This window comes from Phragmites australis, chromosome 14 (genome assembly GCF_958298935.1).
Source record: "Phragmites australis chromosome 14, lpPhrAust1.1, whole genome shotgun sequence".
Taxonomy (NCBI): Eukaryota; Viridiplantae; Streptophyta; class Magnoliopsida; order Poales; family Poaceae; genus Phragmites; species Phragmites australis.
In genome coordinates, this window is record NC_084934.1 from 2,338,783 (window position 1) to 2,354,152 (window position 15,370).

General features: G+C 51.5%; 1 protein-coding gene across 4 annotated transcripts; it reads left to right on the plus strand.

Moving 5' to 3' along the window:
* Nucleotides 1-1,075: 1,075 nt before the first annotated feature.
* On the plus strand, nt 1,076-5,833 carry LOC133890465 (uncharacterized). 4 transcript variants are annotated; one of them, XM_062330843.1, is made up of 11 exons: nt 1,377-1,481; nt 1,555-1,676; nt 1,782-1,856; nt 1,957-2,125; nt 2,233-2,316; nt 2,409-2,440; nt 2,540-2,621; nt 3,448-3,676; nt 4,390-4,617; nt 4,794-5,086; nt 5,214-5,833. In XM_062330843.1, the coding sequence occupies exons 5-11, from the start codon at nt 2,306-2,308 to the stop codon at nt 5,491-5,493; spliced, it is 1,155 nt and encodes a 384-aa protein (XP_062186827.1). In that variant the 5' UTR covers nt 1,377-1,481; nt 1,555-1,676; nt 1,782-1,856; nt 1,957-2,125; nt 2,233-2,305; the 3' UTR covers nt 5,494-5,833. The 4 variants fall into 4 exon arrangements, with proteins under 4 accessions (XP_062186823.1, XP_062186824.1, XP_062186825.1 ...); XM_062330839.1 differs by lacking the exons at nt 1,555-1,676; nt 1,782-1,856 and adding an exon at nt 1,076-1,233 and having other exon boundaries at nt 2,064-2,125; XM_062330841.1 differs by lacking the exons at nt 1,555-1,676; nt 1,782-1,856 and adding an exon at nt 1,216-1,233.
* Nucleotides 5,834-15,370: the final 9,537 nt, after the last annotated feature.

A 15,370-nucleotide genomic window follows, 5' to 3' on the forward strand; every position in this document is an offset into this window, starting at 1 on the left:
CCGGCCGGCCTCGTTCCTGGCGTCGCCGCCACTCAAGTTGCCAGAGGATTTCTCCTCTCTTACGACGGTGACCCCTGTCACCTCCGCCTCCACGGAGGTGCACCCAGCCAGCGCCACCGCCGATACCGGGTTTCCTCCACTGTCGTCAGATAAAGCCACTTCTTGTGTCGCCTCCTTCTTCCCGGCGCCACCATTTGCTTTGTCATCCATTGCACCACCACCCTCGTGGTCATGGTCACCAGATGTCTTGTCGCCCTCCGCGGTAGCGACCCCGGCGACAGTATCGCAACAAGCCGGCGCGGCGTTGCTTCCTCCATCGCCGCTACATTAAACTGATCTGGACGGTGACATCCACCTGTTCAACTCCTGGCATTAGGAGACATAGATCCACTTGTCGTCGGCAGCCATGTCGCACCCCGCCTCTCTAGATCAATTTGCTTTTGGTTGGGTTGTTCGTGTGGTGCGCGTGGGTGTTCATAGGGCATCAGTATGGTTAGCAAGGTTTTTTTTTATCAGGAGTCATCAGTAAATATGATATATCAAATTTATCATAACCAAACTCAAACAAATTTAAAAAAATTGGTATAAATTTGCTAGAAATTATCCATAATCAATTAATTACCATAAATTGTATATAACAATAAAGAAATGAGACAATATAAGTAGCCGAGTCCGAGTGCCGCTGCACGACCAGAGAGGACGGAAATGGGACCATGTGAGCAAATGAGCCCGAGCGCCGCCACTTCTATGGAATTAGAAAATTTGGGGATGAGAAGGGACATAAGATGGAGAATTTGAGATAGTGTTTCGACGGAAATCGGTGGGCGGATTGTTTTGAATGGTTTTTAAAAAAAAAAATCACTGAAATCAGGCTTACTGGATTTTTCAGACCGATTTTTTCTTCCCTGGTTGTTGGCAGTTCGACACGAATCCGATCAGCTCGCCTCGGACTCCTCATCTGAGCAGAGCTCTTGTTTGTTTGGAAGGTGAAATACGTCTCGTTGAGAGAAAAACGGGCAAAAGATGTTACGTAAAAGGTTCCTGAAGGCGGAATTGTTCCTTTTGGTCTCTCAATCCGCCATCTGATTAGTATCAGACACCTCGCCTCCCTCGGGCTCGCAAATCACAAATCGCCCCCTCGGTTTTCGTCCAAATCACGCAGGCGGCATCGTTCCTCTTCTTCCCCCTGGTCCGGGACAAGCGGCGACCATGGCCTCGTACGGGAGTAGCACGGTGAGTTGTTCTTCTCTTCTCCTCGGATCCAGCCAGTCATGGAGCTGCGATGTCGAATTCCTTACGTTTCGGTCTCATTTAAAGGTGGAATCTGACCAAAGTTTGGATTTTTCTTGCTTGGTTGTTGTGTGTGATGAGCGCAGATGGTGGGGGAGATGCAGAGCAGCTTGGAGCGAGTGAGGCGGCAGCTCTCCTCCACATCCACTCGGCAGCTCCTGCAGGGGCCCCTCTTGAAGCGATCGGACACGGTAATAACTTCTTGCCTACTTAATCCCCTCCAGCCATTTCCTCTCCCTGATTCAGGTTTCGAATCTTTGCCAGCAGTTTCAGTTTGACAGCATTGCGCCTGAACTTTAATCTTGGCTGCTAGATACCAGCGGGCAGCGGCACAGTTCATAATCCAGCCACTTGTTTTACTTCGGTTGAAATAACCAATGAGCAAGGTTTCACAACAAACGTGCAAATTGATAGATAACCAAGTATTATTAGTTCCTATGGTGTCTGGGTTAAACTCAAAGTTAATATAGTTAAGCGCTGCAATGTCACAGTAAAGGTTTCTGGGCGAGCCTGTAGTTACTATTACAGGAAAAAATACCTGACAATATGAAGGTGTGAACTCTGAGGTGATGCAGTCTTCTTGCTACTTCAGTTGCTTGCTAAATGCTAAATAATAAGAGCTTTTGTTCTGGATCACTCATTTTTGTTTGTTGTCCACTTTTTCAGCTCTAACTATTATGTGCCAATGGCTTTCAAGGAAAAATAAACTATGATGTGCCCCAGCATCTCAACCTTCCCTCTTTTATTGATAAATCTTACGCTTTGAATGTCAGCTAAGAAAATGGAATGAGCGGTGGATCATACTTGATCCTACAAATGGAAAGATCGAATACAAGTATGGTAACTGCAGAGTTTTCTTTTCTTTTTCTTTCCTTTCCTTTTTTGAAAACAAGCGGTAATTTGAAACGGAAAATGCATGATATCAAATTATGGATTATGTAGGGTTCGTAAGAGTGACACTGACATTAGGGGTATAATTGTGTTTGATTCGACAAGCACAGTGACAGTATCTCCTATGAACTTTCAGTATGATCTCTGCTTCCATTCTAGTGCATTATTACTTTCAGATGTATGCTTGTGGAAAAGCTTTGAAATGACCTGTGCAACTCTTGGTGCAGTGGACTGGCAAAATATGATGGATGCTGTTTCTGTATCCATATGGAGTATCTTTTTATTTCTTTGTTATTGTGTTTATTTTCTTCTTCTTTGTTCTAGATTTTATTGTTTTGTTCATTGACTAGCGTTCTAGACATTGGGACTCCACAGAAAAAGGAGTACTTTCTTTGTGCAGAAACTCCCAGCGCTGCAAGAGCATGGGTATCCACTTTACAGTAAGCTTATGATCTGGCTGTCCTGCTATTTGATATTGTGAACCACGAATTTGGCATTACTTCTTAACTGTTTTCTTCCCTGTCACTGAAATGACCAAAATACAATTAAATGCTAAAGGTGTGAACAGTTATCTGCATTTTTAGTTGCTGTATATGTTTGATACGTTTCTGTATATGTCGGTGTTGGCATAACTAAAAATAATTAAGAACTTAAAAGGCCCATATTAGTGAACTAAATCTTTCATTTTTGATTTTCTTGCAAACACTTAACGGATTTTAGGTGTTGTACGTAGTTGGCGCATGTGAGATACCTTGTTATTCTGTTGTGATTTCACTTGCCCTTGATCATCAGTGCTTGAATAATTTGGACAACTTCCAACACATAGTTAGTTCTTTGATTTACCACACCATATGCTTGGACTCTTGTGTTGGAAATACTCTTTGATTTTGAGGAACTGGGTACTCAAGAAAAGGACAAAGAGACATTTGCTTATGATATTGGAAAAAGCTTCAATTGGCACTTTTTTTTGGAATGCTACTTTACTTGGCTGCCCACTCGTCCAACAATAAGAAACATACTGATGAATGCTATTTGGAATGCATAATTATGTGATTAAGCTAATGCTCTATAAAGTAAAAACTGGCCAATGGCTTATAGTTGGCTCATTGTATTGTTACTTTCTCGTTGTATTTGTATTGCTCACATAAAACATTGTTTGATAAGGGGTGCATATGCACCTAGGTGCACATTTGCTTTTCTCGTTTTGCACAGGTGTTTTAGCTGCAGATTTTTGAAGCCTAGTAACATTTCCTTGTTTATATGCAGTGCAACTCAGTTGGTACTACAGGCTCATAAGGAGGCAGTGAATTCGTTGGGTGGGAATGGTTCGGCAAAATTGGGCACAGTTGCTACCGTTGTGGCTGTAGCCAATGCCACTGCAGTCGAAGCAACCAAAGAGGTAGAAGCAGCAATGAAGATTTCCCTGAAGGCAGCTTTGGGATCAACTGCGAATAAGCTTACCAAAGGTCAATTAGATGATCTCACAATCATGATGGTATGCTCTTCCACTTATTATTGCTGGAGTACCTGAATCAGTTTTAGGCAATTTAGTTGTGAATGCTAGAATTTCTGATGGTTATAGGCTAATTGTTGTAGTCAAGTCATCTGGTACCCAGGTATTAGACCCTGTTCCAAAAACTAGCAGTTGGTTTGCCAAAGTATAATTGGTGAAACCATTTAGGCCCGGTGATAGGTTATAATGCTTTGGGTAGGTGACAACATTTTTCCAAATTGCACAAATATTGCCAAATCAATAGGGACTCTTCAGTTACAAAAAAAGTTCCTGGAAAATTGAAGATTCACTTTGGCACTTGGGAGATATTCATGCACTCAATATTTATTGGTACCCATTGGTAGTGCACAAGGAACAATTCTAGCAAAGAATTTTCGAACCCAGGCTTAGCAGGACATGGATATTATTTTCTGTTGCAGCTTCCTAATACTATGACTGCGTTATATGACTAAAATACTTTAAAACGTTTCACTGATCAATTGTTTAGAACTGACTTGTAACCCAGTGATGTAAAAGTTGGCAATAATCCTATAAGGCTATAACAAAGCATTTGCTTCTCATATGGATAATTTTGCGGACAATCTTGCAGAATAATACTTCAGAAATTCTTTTAATGTGTAATTTTGTCATTGGATACTGAACTCATTTTCCTGCTTTCCCCCCCTTGGGGATCGCAATGCATCTGTAACCAACAGGAGACCCTTCGAGTTAAAGATGATGAACTCCACCAGCTATTGCAGGATATTCGTGCACGTGATTCTACCATCAGTGAGATTGCAGATAAATTACAGGAGACTGCAGAGGCAGCCGAAACTGCTGCTTCTGCAGCACGTTCAATTGATGAAGAGAGAAGATTTTTGTCTTCAGAACTTGAGCGTCTGAAACAAGATCATGAGAAACAAGTTGAATTATCTTTGCTTAGGGTAAACAAGCACTTCGTTGAATTCATACATAATGCATACCTGTTATGCTATTATAAACCAACTAACTTCTATACTGAGTACTAACACCATGAGCACACTTCATGTCAAGTTTATGAATGTAGACATAGCTTTGACATGAATGAAAATTTGAAGTTGAACTGGAGTCTTTGTTTCAGTTGAGAGAATCAGAGGAGAAAGCAAAGCTTCTTGCTGAAGAGAGAGATCATTTGCTTACGGAGAGAGATTCTGCTCTTCAAGAAGCTCAGATGTGGCGTTTTGAACTAGGAAAAGCTAGAGGAAATGCTGTAATTTTAGAAGCAGCAGTTGTCAGAGCTGAAGAGAGAGCTAGAGTCTCAGCAGCAGAAGCTGACATGCGTGTAAATGAAGCTGTGAGCAGACTCGAGTCTGCCACAAAAGAAAAGGAAGATCTCTTAGCCCTTGTGGATGCTCTGCAATCACAAATAAAAAGGTTCTACATGCATAATTCTATTCAATTTCTTTTGCTTTGAATCATTCAAACGTATCTTAAAATTAGGCTATTCTAAGATCAAACTTAATGAGAGATTAAATAATAATCGCATATATTTGCTTTTCAGGCAAGAGACTAGCACAATACAAGTTTGTGAGGAGAGCTCGGAGCTCTGCTGTACTGCTTCGAAGCACGTGGAAGATGATAATGTGGATAAGGCTTGCGTAAGTGATACGGACCCAATGCCCGTTACAGAAAACATTGTCGAGCTGGATGATGAGGGAGTTGATATCCGTACGATCGGGGACACTGAGTGGGACAATCCTCTTTCTTCTGAAGTATCTGATGTAAGGGAAGTAACAACAGAGCCCGAAGAAAGCAGCTTGGATATTCCTATTGATGCTTGACGGCCAACCAGTTACTGAGTGATTTACAAGGCAAACTGGACTGTGGCCATTCTTGTTCGCCGTGATCAGTTGTACTACTAGGTTCCAATTTTAGTTCATTACAGACATTCTTATTCAAGTTTCACTACGAGCTCCTAGACTTGAATCCCTTCAAATGTGTGTTTTCTGTATCTACTGAAGTAAAATAGCACAATTGTGTGAGTGCACATCCGAACTTCCATGTTTAGAAGTTCAGCATTGGCAAGAAAGAATCCTCATTCAGGATATAGTGTTCTATTTTGTACGAGCCGTGAACTCTAATTCTTTCTTTTTACATCTATATAAAAAGGTTAATTTGACATTTCTTGCCTTCCATTTTAGATAATATAGTTGCTGGAAAGATAAAACAATATTCATGTGGTCACCAAGAAATGAAGCGTACCAGTAAAAATCGTTGGCAAAAAAAATTCTCATTCAGGATATAGTGTTCTATTTTGTACGAGCCGTGAACTCTAATTCTTTCTTTTTACATCTATATAACAAGGTTAATTTGACATTTCTTGCCTTCCATTTTAGATAATATAGTTGCTGGAAAGATAAAGCAATATTCATGTCGTCACCAAGAAATGAAACGTACCAGTAGAAGTAGTCACAAGGGAGAATAGTTCAGTTGGGGAGACAAAGTAAAAAAGCAGATTAAAAAGAGAGGCGATTATGAACACATGCAAGCAACTCGTATCGCTTGAACAACAGATCTTACCAACTTCCTAATGACTTGTTCAGTTGATCTCATTCCAGAGAAATATTTAAGAGGCATATGCTGACTGCAAAAAGCTTCAGACTGAAGGTTCGATGATATTGTTGGAGTGTCAAAACTGAAAGCATAGAAATCAATTTCTTCCACAAAGCTCCTGTGACCTAACCTTAGCGAAGTATTTTTGGTTCATTACAACCTGATCCTATTCAGAATCGGAGAATAGGAACAGTATGAACGTACCATTATAAGAAAGTAGAAATTAAGTCTCAACAGAAGACTGAAGGAATGCATGCGTGTGTTCTTTCTATCAAAAGAGGATTTAGGGCCTGTTTGGTATATCTTTTACTGATTCAAATTCTCTACGGAGAGTGAATTTTTGAGAGAAATAAATTTGTGGCTAAAAGTGATTCTCCAGAATAAATTATATGGATGAAGTGGTTCTATACGGGAAGTGAATCAGGAGAAGCTATTTTTTTCAGCTCCACAGCTTTTAATTTATTTCAAAGAATCACTCTCACGGATTCCACTCAAAAAAGCTAAAAACTAAAAGTTACTGTTTATCAAAGTTCTCCTGATTTCAATCGAAAAACTGCTTTAAAAACTCTGTCAAACAAATCTTTACATGACCGGAATTGACCAAAATTTGAAGTCTTAGTTGGTTACCCTGCGAGCTGGTGTAATGCAGTAACATCTGAAGAAACATCAATTTTGACCTCAGGACCAGCACTGAGAGCCCTAGAGGAGTTTCTCTTGAGGAAGACCGCAATTTTAGACCTATAAACTGATGAACATCCCTTTCATCCTTCACTGTTTTCAAAGCTCGCCGTCAAAGTTCAATAACAAAAAATTATCTAACCAAGAATGAAAACGTTCAACCACATGTAACATGTTGTCAAGTATTGAGCTGATAGATTCATTTGCACGTTCAACCACATGTTGCCGGCCCAGATTATAATGGAGTAAAAACCGCACTTAGACCTATAATTTGTTTACCTACTGTTTCTGTAATTCAAAGCTGACTGATAAATTATGTTAACTTGGATAATCTACTCCCTTGGTCGCAATGTTTGTCTTGTCCGCATATCTTGTTGAATATATATCAAATATTGTAAAAAATAGGTTATCAATTAGACTTAGAGTTGTAATTAGAATTGAATATTGTGCGATGCGTGCGCAGGACAGATTGCAGCTGGGGAGCAGGACGACGTGTTAGCTCAAGCCAATGGCTTGGCAGGTGAAGATTAGACAAGGTGAAGATTAGACAGTGACATGTGGGTTTGGCGACGGGCCCAAGCAGGCAATCCGTGACAAGGGCAGATAGTCCGGTGACGGCCAAGACCGACGATTCGGTCAGATGCTGGTCGGATTGGCGTACAATCGACAAGGTGCGTCACGCAGGTATTGTATGCACGCGAGGTGCGTGGGTGTAGAGCTGTGGCTAGGCTGCGCGCAGTGCAGGGCTACAAGGCGTGGCAGGGTGTCGCAGACACCGATGAAAATTGCAACATGGAATGGAAGGAGGGATGCATCGATCATCTAGCTAGACGGGCAAAGATTGTCAACGGTGTTCGCTCGTGGTGTACATGATGATTAGTATAAGTTTAACAGTGGTGTTTTTAGGAGGGTTTTTAGCATGTTGGCATGGTCGAGGGGCAAAACAGTTTACTAGTGGTGTGTCAGGGGAAGATAGACTGGGGTTGGATAGTTTGTAGGTACATGGTGAACAGTAAAGAGAAGACCGATAGATTGTTGACTTGGAGGGTGAACATAGCGTGATGCAGAGTGGATAGCCTAGCGATGACATGCCAATCATATCGTGGGTGGCAGAGATGACCACAAGACTGGCGACAATGATATATGAGTGTGAGGGTTGGCGGTGTTCATTCTCTGTGACGTGGCAATACGTGGTGCAAGCCTTGGGGTGCATATTTGCATTGAAGAGGGCTGGTGTCGGTGTATCAGGAACCAGGGGTCCCTGAGTTCCGAGACCGGGCCGGTCATCCGCCACGCGTCACCATCCCGCGAGGTCCGCCCTGCGAGATAAGAAGAAGCTAAGTCCCGGGAGAAGGTGCTCGGGGCCGCCGCCTCAGGTTCCCGAGCACCCCAGTTCCCCGATGATCCGCGGAGTCCAAGTACCGGGAAGGAAGTGCTCGGGAGAGAGTGCTCGGGGCTGCACGTGGCAGCCCCCGAGGACTCGGTTCCCCGAAGGTTTCCCCCAGTGCTCGGTAGAGAGTGCTCGGGGCTGCACGTGGCAGCCCCCGAGGACTCGGTTCCCCGAAGGTTCTCGCAAGATCGTCCGACGACCCAAAGGGTCCCGTCGTCGGGGTGTCAGCCAGTCAAGGGCCCAATGCCGTATTTAATAGGCACGCGCGGCCTGACATCCTGACAATCTCAGCTGCCCACGCCCTAGTGTCAGACCCTGCCATGCTCTGGCAGGGGGGCGTGGATCCATTAAATGCACGGGTCCCGTCCGGTTTCACCCGGGTGCCTCAGGATAACATTGCCAGAATCGAAGTGCTCCGCCTGCCACCCTGCCCCGGCAGAAGGACAAGACAGGGTGGGCGCACCAGGCATCTCTGCGGCTGCCCGGTGGGCCCTCTTAATGGCGCCGGAGGACCTCCGCAGTGGCGGGTGGTCGGATGCACGCCGCAATTTTCCACCGCCCCTGTCACTTCGCCAAGACGGAATGATGACGCCTTTCTCCGTGGCGCCTTGGTATTTGCGCCCCCTCTTTCCCATTCTGGATAAGTCGAGGTCGGCGCGCCTATAAAAGGAAAGGATGGAGAACTCAAGAAGCGGAGAGGAGACAGACGGAAAAACAAGGTGAACAAGGCAAGGAAGCCCAGATCAAAAGGCGAAGAACATCACAAACAAGCTCAAGCCAAGCTAGAACAGAGAGCCTCAAGCTCTATGTAAGCAGCTCACCCCTGTAACCAGATACATCCTTGAAGAATTCCCTTCAAGGAAAGGTATAGCACTCACACAGGAGTAGGGTGTTACGCCTCCGTGCGGCCCGAACCTGTCTAAACCCCGGTGCACCCATCTTTCTTGCACTAGGTCGATCATCTCCCACCACCAGCCACTGCATTTATTTCCGTTCCCATTTATTTCCCCGACAAGCTCGTTCAGGATCATCCCCCCGGCCGAATCTCTAAAAAGGGGTCTCTCGGGATCCCTGCGACAGGAGTTCATCCTCCGACAGCTGGCGCGCCAGGTAGTGGAGACTCCGTTCTTCCTCGTCTATGGCGCCGAGGCAGTCCTCCCCTCCGAGCTCACTCTGGGCTCCCCTCGAGAGCATGCATACTCTGAGGGTGAGCAGGAACAGCAAAGGCGCGACGACGTGGACTACCTGGAAGAGCGCCGGCGGCGTGCCGCTGTCCGGGCGGCTCGGTACCAGCAAAGTCTGCGGCGTTATCATCTGCGCCATGTCCGGGCCCGGTCTCTCGAGGTGGGGGACCTAGTTCTCCGACGCGTCCAGTCGCGCGAAGGAATGAATAAGCTGTCCCCTGTGTGGGAAGGTCCCTTCACCGTGATCGCGGTCCCGCGGGCAGGTTCTTTCAGGTTAGCGACGGAGGAAGGACAGCCACTCCCGAATCGGTGGAACATCGAGCATCTCCGACGCTTCTACCCATAGATGGTCGTGCTCGCAGCTCAGGTCAGCAAGGCCGGGGGCTTCTCCCCGTCCAAGCAGTCCAAGGGCTCCGCCCCTTAGGGTAAGTCGCTATCGCCCAACCTTGTAAATATTGTACATTCGGTATTTCAATAAGCAATCGCTGTGTCGAGATATTTTTTCTGGATTCCATATGTTTAATCTGTCTGGTGAGGTGCTCGGTTATGCGAGAAAAAGTTCGCTCTCTCTCTTTCCCCGCTGATAAAAGAATCCCAATCGGTATGCATGCGAGCAGTCGCCGCTGACTTACGTCCGGCATGGTAGGCTGTGGTGTTCGGTGTCGTGACAGGCTCCCGGGCACTACCAAGTTTTCGGGGTGCTCTGGGTAATCCCATCGCTCGAGCGCTCGAGTAGTCCGGAGCTCGGGCCCCCGGAGCGGGCTGTCGGTGCTCGGTCTGGTCTGTCATACCCGGGCGCCACCGAACCATAGGACCTCTAGGTTATGCCTCTGTCCGCTCTTGCCCGCCGGTTCGGGTATTCAAGAGGTCTCGGGTCGAAAACGAGAGCAGTCTATAGCAAGTACCGCACTAACAGAGCGCACCAGACAAAGAAATTCTATATTCTCTCTTAAGTCACAGGCTTGCAATCACGAGCAGTTCGGCCGCAGGGGCTTAAATGCCCCGGTCTCTGGCCGGCCCCAAGGGACCTCGGGTGGTCCTACCACTTAGGCGTGGGTGGTCGAGATCACCCGACCCCGGGAACCTCGTATACCTCTGGGCACTCGGGCGCTCCGTTGAAAGAACCAAGTCCCCGGGCACCCGAGCTCGGAAGCACACCCCTCCTGGATCGGATGGCCAGAAGGCCGACAGCTGTCCGGTGAGTAGTTATATTCAGACAAGTCTGCTTTCAGTAAATTTATGTTCCCGAGTCATTCTCGGGGGCTCTCGCGCTTTAATCTGTTCGGCGAGGTGGTCTCCTCGCACGCAAAAACCCTGCCGCGTGTCTACTTTTTCCCAGAACGACAGAGCGGTTTGTAGAAAGAAGTACCGCGCGTGCGGTAATGTCTGACCGAAGCCCTTCGTGGTGGTCGTGGTGTTCGGTCCGCTTTTAAGGACCCCGAGCACTACCGAGCCCTCGGGTGTCCTGGGTAATCCTATCGCTCGAGCTGCTCGAGTAGTCCGGAGCTCAGGCCTCGGGGGCGGGCTGTCAGTGCTCGGTCCGGCCCGTTTTAAGCCCGGGCACCACCGGACCACGAGGACTCTTGGTCACATTCTCGCCCGCACGCGTCTCCCTTCTACTAACTGAGTGGTTGCAAAGTGAAAAAGTGTTCACTAGGCACGGCATGTTCCTAGAGGGATCGATCTATCTCCCGGGCAAGGAAGTCTGCGTCTTTGTTTCTTAACTTAGGCAATGCGGACTCGCGAGAGCTCGAAGGCCGACTACACCGGCAACAGCGATCAGGACAACTTCGTTCTCGGGGACGGGAAGGTGGGGAACGGCCCGACTGAGTACTCCCCGGGACTTCCAGGCAAAACATCAGAAGAAACATCAAGCACTCAGAGAAATTAGAGTTGCGAGCCCAAGGAAAAGCTGCCATTATGTTCACAAGACATATACAAGGCATTTCCTAAGGGTTCACTCCTATATTTACATTCATCAAGACGACAAAAGAAAGAAAAAAGCTACAAAAGACCTAGTCGGCGGCGGAGGCGTCGGCTGAATCCTCTGAGTCGTCCCCGGGGGCTGGCGGCGGCGGCACCTCTCGCCTGAAGCTGGCCGCCACCACGGCGGTGGTACTCTGGACCGCTACCCGGGCGGCCTCTCCCTCAGCCTCGACCACTCCCTCCCGCACCGGCTCCAGCGGGAAGTTCGGGTCCCTGCTTCGGTAGCAGGCCAGGACGTGCTCGGCCACTGCATGTGCCAAGCCACGTCCCTCCCGGGCGGCAAGTTCCTGGACTGCCCAAGGCAGGGCCTCGAGGCGCTCGCAGACGTGCTGCAGCCCCAACACTTGTCGTGCGGGGCCGTCGCCCTTCTTGTCTTCAACGAGCCGTCCGAGACCACCCTTCTCTACGGCCCGCCGCATCCGCTGGAGTATGTCTTCCAGCATATGCTCTAGGTTGACCCGCGAGACAAAAGCGATCTCGAGCTTCTCCTTGGCGGCCCGCAGCTGCGCCTCAAGTCCCTGGTCCCCGACCGAACCGGAAGAACCGCCGACTGCTGCGGAGCCGGCAGCCTGCTTCGTCTTGGCCACCATCTCGGATAAGGCGCGTTCACGGGTGGTTAGTTCCGCCTCGTGCTTCGCGTTCTCCTCCGCCCTGGTAGCAGTGGCCGCTGCCGCCGCGGCAGCCTCGCCCTCTCGGCGACTCATTTCGTCTTCTCGGCGATTCAGCTCGCCCTCCCGCCGGACCAGCACATCCTCCTGCTGGGCCACCGAATCCTCCCGAACACCGAGCTCCGACGCCGATAATTCATTGTCCACCTCCCGAAGGGAGACGTCCTCCTCCCAGCGGTGGATCTCTTCCCTGATCTTCCGGAGGTCGTCTTCCCAGCGCTGGAGGTCGGCGCGCGTCTTCTCGGCTGCGCCCTCCCGGCGGGTCAGCTCGGCTTGCCGCTCCTTCGCCGCCTGCTCCCGAGCTGCGACTGCTACCTCCCTCTCCTGCGCCTGCCCCATCCTGGCAAGGGCCTCGGCAGCTTGCTGCTTCGACGCCTCAGCCAGGCGGGCGGCGTCTTCTCGTTCCCGCGCGGCTTCAGCCCGCGCGGTCTTCAAAATTTCTTGTTCCCGCGCGGCTTCCGCGCGGATGTCTTCTAGGAGCTTCTGCTCCCGCGCGGCCGCCGCACGGGCCTCCTCCTGGGCGCCCGCCAGCTGCGCCTTCTCCAATACCAGGCGGGCGCGCTCGGCCTCGAGCTCCCCCTCCTTGGCGTTCACCGCTGCGCCCAGCCGCCCGACCGCTACCTGGACGCCTTCAATGGCGGCCAGGAAGGGGTCGGCGGGCTGGCCGGGCGCCGGTGGGGCCCAGGCCTCTCCGCAGAGTGCCTCTAGGGGGTCCAAGCTCTCTGCAGGGCCCTGCACCGCCATCCGCCCCGGGCTCTGCCTGCCCGGGGTAGGCTCCGCCGGCGCCGAAGACTCGGGCGGCCGCCGCATTCCCGCATCGGCCGCCCTGTTCGCCGGCCCCGGCAAAGCATCCACCTCCACCGTCATCCGCCCCGGGCTCTCCGTGCCCGGGGTAGGTTCCGCCGGCACCAAGGATCCAGACGGTTGCTCCGTCCTCCTCTCGGCCGCCGCCTCCGCCTCTCTCCCGGTGGCCACCACGACGATTGGCGCCTCCGCCGTTCCTGTGCCCGCCTCCGTCGGAGCAGCCGGCGGGCTCGGCTCTGGTCTCGGCGCCCGCGCCTTCTCCGTCGCAGTGGCGCCTGCGGCCGGCCTACGGGAGACCGATGAAAAATACCAAAGCTTAGTTCGGGCCAGAAATGCCCAGGGAAAAGCAAGAAAGGAGACTCACCGATACTGCCATTTGGCCGCTGGGAGCCTGATGTCCGGGTCCAGCGCCGTCGGTCCGGACTCCTCCCGCCGCCTCTTTCGCTGGGGGCTCGGCTGAACCGCTACGCGGGCCTCGGGTGCCGCCGCGCGGGTCTCGGGTTCCGCCATGCGGGTCGCGGGCGTCAGCGCAGGCCCCATCCGCACCAGCCGCGGCTCCAGCACCGGGAATGCCACCACTGCCGTTGGCGACGGCAGAGAGTCCGGCACTAGGATCAGGGCCCGGGGATGCTTTCCCCGGTCTCCCGGCGCCACCTCCTCGATGATTTCAGCGGTGACCTCCTCCCTGGCACGGCGGTTGCTGCCTGCGGCGACCCCTTCGCCAGCCCGCGCCGAGCTGCCAGCGACCTCCTCGCCAAGTAGCTCCTCCAGCCCGGGGAGTTCGGAGGCTTCGGGACTCCGGCTTCTTGGCTGGTCCACAGGCCCCTGGGCGTCGAACTCCGGCAGCCCCGCCATAATGGCCACCCGGTTGGGGTTGGCGCAGAGCGCCATCTCCGGCCACGGGAGCTCCGTCCGGCCCATGTCCTCCGTTCCGGTGATCACCCTTGTCATCCCCCACAGTTTCGACGGCCCCAGATCCCAGCTCGCGCCAATCTGGGTCCTGGTGATGTCCTCCGGCCCAGTATAGAACCAGCTCGGCCGGGCCCGCTCTCGCAGAGGCACCAGCCGACGGCGCAGGAAGTCCACGACCACCATGACGGAGGTCAGCCTGGACTCGCGCAGCTCCAGGATGCGCTCCAACACCGGCTTCAGCCTCGCTTATTCTGGCGGCGGCGCCTCCCACGTCGATCGCCGAGGTTCCACCGCCGCCTCTGGCAGCTCGAGGCGCTCGTGGGGGTCGACGTCGACAAAGAACCAGTCCCGTCGCCACTCCTCCCACTTGCTGCGCAGCACCTGGGGAATGTAATGATCCCCCAGGCCGTCCCGGAGCCGAAGGTTGCAGCACCCCGCGACGTCCGATGGAGTGCCCCCTCTTCTTCCCCACCGGCCGAAGGACGAAGAAATGGCGAAGCAGCGACGCCGACGGTGCCACCCCCACGGACATTTTGCAGAGATGCGCGAAGACCGCCAATACCACCATGGAGTTGGGGCTTAGGTGCACCAGTTGAATGCCGTATGTCTCCAGCACTTGCAGGAAGAAGGTAGAGAACGGCGGCACCAACCCCGCCGCTACAAAGGAGGTGAAGAGGACGATCCGCCCTGGGACGGTCGTCGCCGGCGTCAGGCTCGCCGGCGTCACCACCACAGCACCTTCTTGCCCCTCCGGCACCAGCAGTTTCCTGATCTTGTCCGCCGCCTCCTCGTTCCTCAGACGAGACTCCGGCAAGATGCTGTCCCGGCGTCCTCCTCCAACCCTCGTCATCTCGACAAGAATGAAAGGTGTTTTGGCGGTGGAAAGAGAGGGAAGGAAGAGTGCTCCGGTCGCCTGAGAATTTCCTAAGGGCTTCGGAGCACACAGAAGGCAAGAGCGCAAGAGCAAGAAAGCGTAAAGAGGGGGACGGACCGATCATATCCTCCTTTTATATCTCGAAAGTTCAAAAACTGCCGCCCAAACGGTTCGCTCAGCGAAGCGTCGCCTCGTTCGGCGCAACCGCCAGGCGAATCTCCCGCCGATCGCGCGATGTCAGCGGCTGCCAGGCGTATTTTCCTCGATCCGCACGGCGACCGCGCGTGCTGTCCATACGGTCATCATACCCTTCGGAAGTTGTGTGGACACGCGTCCATTCATTTTCCCGTTGGGAGATACTTGAGGTCTGGGTCCGTAAAAACCACCTCTCGAAAGCCTGCCACATGGCGTCTGCACTAGCCTCGGCCTCGGCCGCGACGAAGGGCCCATCCGCCGTCTCCGTCCCGTCGCCTACCAATGGGCCCGGGGGCTACTGTCGGTGTATCAGGAACCAGGGGTCCCTGAGTCCTGAGACCGGGCTGGCCATCCGCCACGCGTCACCATCCCGCGAGGTCCGCCCTGCGAGATAAGAAGAAGCTAAGTCCCGGG

Bases quoted from the DNA above. Each gene is read 5' to 3' on its own strand.
- LOC133890465 (XM_062330839.1), top strand. From the start codon at position 1,210: ATGGCCTCGTACGGGAGTAGCACG. The intron at 2,317-2,408 runs GTATGATCTCTG...CTCTTGGTGCAG, and splicing joins GTATCTCCTATGAACTTTCA to TGGACTGGCAAAATATGATG. The intron at 2,441-2,539 runs GTATCCATATGG...CTAGCGTTCTAG, and splicing joins ATATGATGGATGCTGTTTCT to ACATTGGGACTCCACAGAAA.